This window comes from Penaeus vannamei, chromosome 39 (assembly GCF_042767895.1).
Source record: "Penaeus vannamei isolate JL-2024 chromosome 39, ASM4276789v1, whole genome shotgun sequence".
NCBI lineage: Eukaryota > Metazoa > Arthropoda > Malacostraca > Decapoda > Penaeidae > Penaeus > Penaeus vannamei.
This window is the reverse complement of record NC_091587.1, coordinates 13,401,600-13,411,599: the sequence shown is the minus strand read 5'-3', so window position 1 is coordinate 13,411,599 and position 10,000 is coordinate 13,401,600. Positions and strand designations below refer to the sequence as shown.

The window sequence follows — 10,000 nt, the reverse complement described above, 5'->3', positions numbered from 1 at the left end:
TCAACTAATTTAGCAATGCACATAAACATTCTTAACAATAACAGTCACCTGTGATAATGACGCTGGTCCTTCAGAAAAGCTAAGAAACTGCTGGCGAAATTGTGTGTCCATTAGTTGTCTACGAAGACTGGAATCACTGCTAAGCTGACTACCTTGTCTTGCAATCTGTGAATGATCTTACAATTACATTACAGCATCCATTTTTTGCTATGATTCATGCATCATTACAACAAACCTGAAGATATTTACAAACAGCTCAATATTAACTTTCAAGGGATTTAAATAATCAAACAACAAATTACACAGAAACATATAAACTCCCAATACAGATATTATACAACTTTTAATCTTCACTAACTTCTACAACCCTTACCTTTGATGGGACAGATGGAGTAAGTGACACATGAGGCTGAGAACTGTCAATGAAGTCCTCAGTGTCAGAAAGTGAAGGGTCTGCTCTCACCTCTGACATCTGGGGAGATTTGTTCTTCTCTGACTGTTGTGTTCCACCTGGAATGTTAGGGACTCCTTTATAAAGATATCTAGTTTATCTTCATCTTCTGGCTGAAATCCTTAAATTACATTTCACTTATATGGATTGGATATTAAAGCAAGAGTATAAAATGAACAGGACTAGGCCATGACTGTACCTTGAAAGTGATCCCCTTTCTTCATTCCAGGACCTGAAGTTTCACTGGTAGTAGCAAGGGTTGATCCTTCTGGCTGATGTTGCTTTGGTGGCATATTTGCGTCTGTAGCCTCTTGTATTTCCTCTGGAACCAATTCAAGACTACCAAACTTATCCTTCTTTTGACTTCCATCGCGGTCTAGCCTCTGAACACCTAGGTCTGTGTCAGACATTCCTTCAAAAGAAACTCGTCTCCTCTTGGGTTCGGTCGCAACTGTTGTGAGTAGCACATCATTTTCCCATGACACTCTACGTTTCGTGCTCCTCTGGCCTGATACTGCTGACGGATTCTTTCCCACTACAGCACTTTCTTCTGCTGTTCTGGTCTTTCCTATAGGTGTTAGCTGCAGTGATTTAAGGCCTGAGAACTTCTGTGACTGGGGTGTGCTGGTGCTAAATATAACATTTTCTACACACTTTTTGGATAGACTTTTTGTCTTCTCACCAGATGACTCGCTTTGTGTTGTTTCTTTTACAGAGGTCCCTTTATCTGATGAAGAACTACCAACATTATCCTCTGATTTCCTCTGCTTATCTCTTGAAGAAGATGATGGATCATCATCGTTTTCATCATCATCACTTTCATCGCCTTTCCCCTCATTAATTGTCTTAATGATCTTCCTTGCTTTTAGCCACTTTGTCACATCTGCTGGTGATGGTGGAGTTCTCAGTGGCGTTAGTACTGCAGACTTAGCACTACCCTGAGTCTTCATCATACATGGATCATGAACGACTTGTGCCGACACTTCTGAATTTAAAGTATTCAAAAGCAACCTCCAATTATAAAGCCCATCCTCTTGAAAACGGCCCTCAAAGTCACCTAAATCTGATGTCATTGTTGTCTGCAGTTTAAGAACTTTGCCTCCTATTTCCAAACTCTTTGGGGGTACATCAGTTGGATTGCTACAAAATGCAGTTGGATGGACTACTTCAGGAATATCGTAATTTGCTAGGGTGTTCACAATATGTTCATAGGTTGGTGGTGGTGGAACATACACTAGTACTTTTGAACCACCTGAAGCTGCACCGGGCCCAGGCACTTTTGTCTTTAGTTTTCTAGCCCCATTCTTTTTTGAGGATCCACTGCCAGACGGATCCTTCCCTGAGTTTGCATCTTTGTTGCCTTGGCTACTATCACCACCCTCCTGCTCACGATAAAACCCTGGGATAACTTTGTCAATGCTGTGAGTGACTACTAGCTGCTGGTTAGATTGTGGATCCAGTGTTTCCTTGTTAGTGTCCTTAGGTGTTGATGAACCACCAGCTCCATAAGGTATAACTTTAGCTGGCTGTGGGACATATTCCTCTTCTTGCAGTAAATGTTTAGACTTCTCAGAGATATCACTTGGAATGTACTCTGGTGTTGGTTTATCAAGCCCAACTGGGAGGGGACTGTATTCATCCTCTTCAATTATGTTACTGGTTGGTAATGTCAGTGCCTGAGGAATGTACTTGGCTCGTTTTTCACTTGAGATTGCTTTTGGTACATACTGATCGTCATCTTTCTTACCTTTACTTTGGGAATTTGCAGATGTTCGGTTGCTGTTCTTCATATCTTGCTCTCCTTTTGATTTGATGTTCTCTGAGAGCACAGCATTCTGGCTTGATTTTGAAGGATCTTTTTTGGATGAAGAGTCAGACTCTGACAAAGGTACAACTGAACTAACTTTTTTGTGTTTTTCTGATTTTGATGAGTCTTTGAATTTCATTTCTTCCTCTGGTTTGGCTGCTGCAACTCCTGATGGCTGACCTCTTTCTGTACTCATGGTTTCTTTTGAGGCAGGACTTAACAACTTTTTAGATGATTTTACTTCCAAAGATGTCTGAGAACTTGAACTCTCTTTTGCCACAGAGGTCTGGTTGGGCTCCTTGGATGTTTTAACTTCTTTATTGGACTTTTTCAACTGATCTGAGCCTGTTCTTTTAGATGATTTGGAATCTTTGTCTGATAATGGTAACTCTCTAGAGACAGTTTCACTTAAATCCACCTGATATTTTGCTGGCTTGGATGGATCTTTTGATACCATTTTTGATGATTTTCCACTCTCTGATTTCATTTGCTCTTTGGTGTTTGCAGATGCATTTTCTCCCTTGGATACCCCTTTAGATTTTGGTTCACTTTCTGGTCTTCTGGAATCTTTTGAAGATTTTGAGCTGGAATCTGATTTTGATGAGGGTTTTGAATGCTTTGAATGAGCTGTTTTTGACATGTCTCTTGAGGACTTTGGGTCAGAAGCCTTTGGCATCTTTCCATCAACCTCAGACTTAACATTACTTTTTGTGGACTTTAAATTACATTCAGAATTGGACACACTTTTGGATTTTGAGTCAGAGTGAGATTTTGATGCCTCCTTCACACACTTAGAATCACGTTCATCTTTTGAGGGCTTTTTTGAAGTCTGCGAGGATTCATCTGCTCGTGCAGCTTTCTTCGATGGTTCAGGCCTTGTATCTGATTTTCTCTTTGAGGAGCTGTGTCTCGATTCATGTTCTGACCTGGAACTCCCTTTGGATGGTCTGGAATCTTTTTCTGACTTTGATCTTGAGTCTTTTGCTGATTTTGAAGACAGGTCTGATTTTGATTTTGATTTCAATTTTGAATCATGTTCCAATTTTGATGTAGGTTTGGATTTTGAATCTTGTTCTGATTTTGATGATGTCTTAGATTTTGAATCTTGTTCTGATTTTGATGATGGCTTAGATTTTGAATCTTGGTCTATCTTTGATATAGTTTTTAGTGCTTTCAGAACCTGTTCTAAGTCTGAATTCCCTTTAGGAGTCTTCAGGTCCTCAGTATCTGAGTTCTTTGAGGATTTTGAGTCAGACATTTTTGATTCCCCCTTTGAGGTCTTAGAACTATCATCAGATTTTGCCGTTCTTGTAGAATGCGAGTCACACCCAGGCTTCGGCTTTGAATCAGGTTTTGGTGCTGCCAATCCTCCACTGTCACTTCGTTTCTCAGCAGCTGTCTTTGAGGCATTTTCAGGGCTTTTCTTTGAAGATGAACTCTTGGACACAGACATGGGTTTGTACTCAGGCTTTGGGAGAGCTTTTGAAATAGGTTTGGGCTCATACTCAGTTTTTGCACTATCTGTGTTAATTGGTTTTGGAGTGTATTCTGGTTTGTTGGCAACTGCTGATATTGGTTGTGGTTCATACTCAGTCTCTGAAACTGGTTTTGATGTTGACTTTGGCTCATAAGCTGGTTTCAGTGAACTTTTTTGTGAAAATTTTGGATCATATTCTTCGACTGTAGTAATTTTGCTAATTGATTTTGGTTCATACTCTCCTTCTCCATCTACTTCTGGCAGACTGTCTGTGCTATTCAGTGTTCCACGTTTATTCTGGAAGTCAGCACTAGGCTCATATTCCTCATCTTCTTCTTCATCATCACAGAAGGATGAAGATAAATTACCAAAAAGATCTGTTAAAGTTTTTCTTAATTTGGGTTTTGATTTTTTTTGTTGATCTGAGGCTGTTGATGTCTGGTCCCCATCATTCCCAGCTGGAGTTTCTTCGTAAAATAAATCATTAAGGGTCTTCTGAAGCTTCTTATTCTTGTCAGCATATGGTTCAGCCCCCTTTAATTTCTTAGAAATGAGCACAGACTCATCCAGTGTATCTGCAGATTCCGGACAATCTTCTTTCACATCTACGATCTTGTCTTTTGCCTTGCCCTTCTCATCCTCCTCACTCACACTTTCTTTACTATCTGGTTCTTTTGGTACACATCTACTGCTTTCCTTTACCATCTGATCCCATCGGCTCCTCTTTTTGGTAGTGGTTGCACAACTTCGATCTGGCACCGGCTGAACTTTTTCCCCTTTCTCCACCTTGTTAACAACATCCCAGCGGCTCACATGTTTCTTGCTGAGGTCTACTTTACTGGCGTTCCTTGTGATGAGTAAAATTTTGCCTTCTAAACATTCTACATTTGTTTCCCCTTGGTTTTCATCTGCTGTTTTTGCTTTTTCTTTATTGGATATCACTTCTTCTACTGTATCTTTTGGGGTAGTATTCTTGATTTGTGCCTCATTATTCTTAGAGCCTTGTAACTCAGTATGATCATTATTCTCAGTAATTGAATCCTTTACACCAATTTCCCTGCCTGAATTTGCTGTGGTGGCTTCTGTTTGTTCCTTATCATCAACTGTTTTAAGATCATGGTGTTGCACTTTGCCTTCATTTGTTTTGGCACTTTTCTTTTCTTTACCTTCAGATGTTTTGAAACTTTCCTTCTCTTTAACCTCTGATGTTTTGGTACTTTGCTTTTCTTTATTCTCAGATGTTTTGGTACTTGGTCTCTCTTTACCTTCTGTTGCTTTGGTACTTTGCTTTTCTTTAATCTCAGATGTTTTGGTATTTGGCCTATCCTTAACTTCTGATGTTTTGGTACTTGGCTTTTCTTTACCTTCTGATGTTTTGGTACCTGGCCTTTCTTTACCTTCTGATGCTTTGGTACTTTGCTTTCCTTTAACTTCCGATGTTTTGGTACTTTGTTTTTCTTTACCTTCAGATGTTTTGGTAACTGGCTTTTCTTTAACTTCTGATGCTTTGGTACTTTGCTTTTCTTTAACATCTGATAATTTGGTACTTGGCCTCTCTTTAACTTCTGATGTTTTGGTAATATGAATTTTCCCTTCAAGTGTCTTTAGACTATGCTGTTGAATTTTGCTTTCAGATACTTTGACACCATGCTGCTGAACTTTGCCTTCAGAATTTTTAGCACTATGCTTCTGTTCTTTGCCATCAGATGTTTTGACACTTTGCTGTTGGAGTTTGTCTTCTGAGGTATTAGCACTACACTGCTGTTCTTTGTTTTCATGGGATGTGGCACTTTGCTGTTGAACTTTGCTCTCAGCTGCTTTGGGACTATCCTGTTCATTGTTATGCTGCTTTACTTTACCTTCCGATGTTTTGACGCTGTGTTCTTTCTCATCAACAATGACCACACTCTTATTATTTTCTGAAGCAACAATTTCATTACTGCACTCTTTATTTGAGCTTGACGATGCCTGCTTGTTTTCTTTTTGTAGAGGAGCCTTTGAGCTTGGTTTATCTTTCTCTCTGCATCCTTGATTAGTAGTTTTGTGAAGTTTCTTGACTTTCCCCAGGGAATCTTTTTTCACCTTGTGTATTACTTTTTTCTTCTTTTTACTTACAACTTCACTTCGTGTTTCTCCAAATATCTTTGCCAATTCTAGATCAAATGAAGTCTTGCGCTCATCTCTAATTAACCGCTTCTTTGTTGCACTGCCTGGTGACTGGCTAGTGTTTTTTCTTTCAGAGGGAGTGTTCTTTTTTTCAGCTGTTGGAGAGGAATGTTCTTTTTCCCTCTGAAGCTTGTCATCCTTTTTCTTTGATTTCACATTCTCTTTATCTGCACTATTTAATTTTCCTTGCTCTGGTGCAACTTTCTTTACTTGATCATCAAAAGTGACTGATTTAGATTTTTCCCTCGGAGGAGTCAACTTTTCAGGTGACTTTGTCCCTGTATCAGGCTTTGGCAGAACTCTTTCTTTATCAGGAGCCCTATCTTTGTTTTGTTTCAAATCACCAGTTTTATGTATATCAGCATTGTTCACAGTCTTCCTATTATCATTTTCTCTCAGTGAATCACCCAACTTTACCTTAGGACTTGTTTCCCCTGCCTTTGGTGAGTCTGTTCCCGAGCATTTACCCTCATCTTGTTCCTGGTTAGTTATTGTATTATTGCTGGTATCGTTGTCAGTGCTTCCACTAGATGGTACATCCTTTTTAGCATTACCTTTCTTTTCCAACTGACAAGCTGGTAAGTCAGGTTGTTGATATGTTGGACCACTTGCTGAATCTTCTAGAGTGTGAATGGAGTCTTCAGGTCCTTTCTGTAATAATGTCAGTGTACCCTCTACAGTATCATCCTTATTCTGATCAGTGCATGACTTTTCTTTCAATGATGAACTTAGCAAAGCTTTATTGATTAAACTCTTGCTATTTACTTTTGCATCCTTTCCCATCCCATCTTTTCCATTATTGCTACTCTCTCTCTTTTGACTTGGCTCTGATTTTTTCTCAGTGTTTTTAATATCACTCTTGTGTTTCTTAGGCTGTTTAGGTTCTTGTTCCTTGACCTGTTGAGCATCATTACTGCATGCCTTGCTTGTGTCCAAAGATGTTTCAGGATGTTTCTCTCCAGATGTCTTGCCTTTTGTGTTACTATCATCTTTGTGCTTCTCAGATAAACTACCTTTAGCTGGAATATCAGCCTTAACTTTTTCTTTTCTTGAGTCTTTTCCTCTGTTTCCATTCTTACTTCCCCCACTTCTGCTTTTATTTTCATGACTGCTTGAAGTAGTACTTTTATCCTTTTTCTTCCTGCTGGACTCCTGTGATTTTGATTTCTTGGTTCCTGATGATTCTCTGCTTGAAGCAGACTTTAGATGTTTTAGGTCTGCTTCTGGGATGACATCTCTTGCAGCAGGGGTACTCTTAGTGGAAATTTTAGCAACAGCTGCTGCCAACTTCTCAGTTTCTATGCTCTCTAGCACATCTTTACTCTTCCTCGGTTCTGGTAAGGTTTCATTTATTCCTAAACATGACACTTCTGAATCTTTCTTTGTAGTCTCACTTATCGTCTTTGTGGATTTGATTTTGTTGTCAATCTGATTATCCTCTAATAATTTTTGGTTACTTTCTGCTGAACTGATATTGGTAGGTGATATGCTAGCATTGGGACAACTGGACACATTAGCTGTTGATCTACTACAAATATTACTGTCTGTCAAATCATCTTCCACATTCTCCTCATCAGGATCGGGAATTTTAACAAATGATCTTGAAATTGACACTCGTAGTGATAAAGATTTTGGATCTTCATTTTCTTCTTTATCTTTGCTAACTGAACTATGTTCATCTAACTCAGCAACATCTTGTGAATTACTCTCAGTGGATGGTATAGTAGTATCTTTAATTGAGTTACAAGTATTTTTATCATTCACATTCTTCTGAATAGTATCTTCAACCAATTGATGGTCCAAAGCTTCTGATGTGCAAACTGAAGCTAAGCTTTCTCCTTCATTCTGAGATTTCTTGGGTGAATTATGTAATATTTCCTCTTTTGATGACTGAGAAGAGTCCTTAGTTGGTACTGGAGTGGAGTCAGTTGCTGATACTGGAGACTCCTTTGCTGGTAACTGAGTTGACTCCTTTGGTATTTGAGGAGACCCCTTTGCTGATTCCTGAGGAGAATCCATAGATGGTATTAGATTGGAGTCTTTATTTGTTATTTGAGCTTCCTCAGTCGATTCTTTGAGAGAGTCTGTTGCTGATACTTGATGCTTCTTCACTGCCACTTCAGCAGTTTCCTTTGTGGATAAATGAGACTCTGTAGTTGTTACTTCAGCGGAGTTCTTTTCTGATTTCTGAAGCCCCACAATTGGTGCTTCAGCAGAATCTTTTGCTGATATTTCAGAAGACTCCTCTACTGATATTTCAGGAGAATCTTTTGTTGGTGGCTGAGTGGCATCCTTTGTTGATACTTCAGATTCCATTACTGTTTGAGTGGAGTCTTTTATTGACATTCCAGAAGACAACTTGCTTGGAATTTCAGTGGTGTCATTATCTTCTTCACAAGATGCCTTAGATGATGGTAAAGAGCTGTCTTTGTATATCATCTGACTGGACTCTTCAGCTGCCACTTTGGATGGTACTTGAAAACAGTCTCTGGTTGGTTCTTTAGAACTGCTCTTTGAAGAAAATTCAGAATCTTTGGGCAGCATTTCTTTCAAGTTATCAGTAGAACTTTCACTGGAATGTTTGGTTACCTTTTCACTTGTGGTTTTACTAGCAGTCTCAGGTTCATTGAAGTCACAATCCTGAGGCAACTCTTTACAGGAATCATTGGGTGAATTCTTACTGGATTTTTCCAAGGGTGTTTTGCTACAATCCACTAAAGATACATCAACAGAACTATCTGATGATACTAGTCCTGTATCCTTGCATGGAGACATTTTACTGGAATCTTTAGATAATAACTTACTAGATTCCTCTACAGATGTTAGAGAGGAACTGTCATGATCTTGACTTTTATTAGAAGAACTTTCTTTGTCTGAAGCTTCACCAGACTTCGCTGGGGTATCTTTTTCTGTTTCCATGGCTGATACTGACAAGGCAATCACACTGGCAATCTCATCTCCTACATTCAGACCTGGTGCAGAGACACCTGACAGAGACACTCTCGTCATGTCTTTCTCTGGGGCTTTCCTTGGGCTGTTCACTAACACTTCATCATTGTCTTTCGCTACTACATCCAGTTGCGAAGCTTTGCTAGAATCAAATGTAGCTTCCCTGCAACCCTTCAGATGACATTCTGCAACAACTTTAGCAACATCAGCAACACTGGCAACTTCTGTAACTACCCCCAAGTTACCCACCCAGGCTTCATTATCATCCTCGTCTGACGTCTCTCTGAGGTGTTTCACAAGAACTTCACCGGAATTCACTACTGTAACTTCACTGGAATTCTTGATCTCCTTGTTATTCTTCCTTGTATTACTGTCATCCTCTGGAACTTCACTAGAATCTGCTGATGAAATCTTACTGGTATTACCTAATGAAACATCACTGAAGCCTATTGCTCGTAACTCACTGGGTGTCACCGATACAACTTCACTAGAGTCTACAGCTGGAATGTTGCTCTTAGTGTCATTAGTATCTTTAAGGATATCGCCAGACTGCTTTGGTAAAACAGTTTCATTTGAGTCAGTTCTTGCAACTTCACCTGAGGCAATCACTGGAACTTCGTGGGCTTCCTCTGATGGAATGATAGTAAGATCTTTCACTGGCTTTTCAATTGAGTTTCTTAAAGAATCCTCTGCTGACATTATGTTAGAGTTCTTTACTGAAATTTCACTGGAGTCTTTCACTGAAACTTCACCAGAGTCCATTGACAAAACTTCAGTGGAATCCTTTCTAGCTATTTCAATGGAGTCCTTGGATGGAACAGCATTGCAGTCCTTTGATGAAGCATCACTGGAGTCCTTTAATGAAGCATCACTGGAGTCCTTTGATGAAGCATCACTGGAGTCCTTTGATGAAGCATCACTGGAGTCCTTTGATGAAGCATCACTGGAGTCCTTTGATGAAGCATCACTGGAGTCCTTTGGTGAAGCATCACTGGAGTCCTTTGATGAAGCATCACTGGAGTCCTTTGGTGAAGCATCACTGGAGTCCTTTGATGAAGCATCACTGGAGTCCTTCACTGAAACATCACTAGAGTCCATTGACAAAATTTTGATGGAATCTTTTCCAGAAACTTCACTGTAGTCCTTTGGT

General features: G+C 39.6%; 1 protein-coding gene across 3 annotated transcripts in view; it reads right to left on the bottom strand.

Moving 5' to 3' along the window:
* LOC113820225 (uncharacterized) overlaps window positions 1-10,000 on the bottom strand; it is a gene marked incomplete at its 5' end in the record, with an annotated part of 64,606 nt that overhangs the window by 20,711 nt on the left and 33,895 nt on the right. For all 3 annotated transcript variants that reach the window (XR_011398234.1, XM_027372538.2, XM_070116535.1), the window contains 3 exon segments: window positions 49-165; window positions 374-510; window positions 651-10,000. The exon segment at window positions 651-10,000 is cut by the window's right edge and continues 1,773 nt beyond it. Coding sequence is in view for 2 of the 3 variants with exons in the window: in XM_027372538.2 (XP_027228339.2) it covers window positions 49-165; window positions 374-510; window positions 651-10,000 (9,604 nt within the window).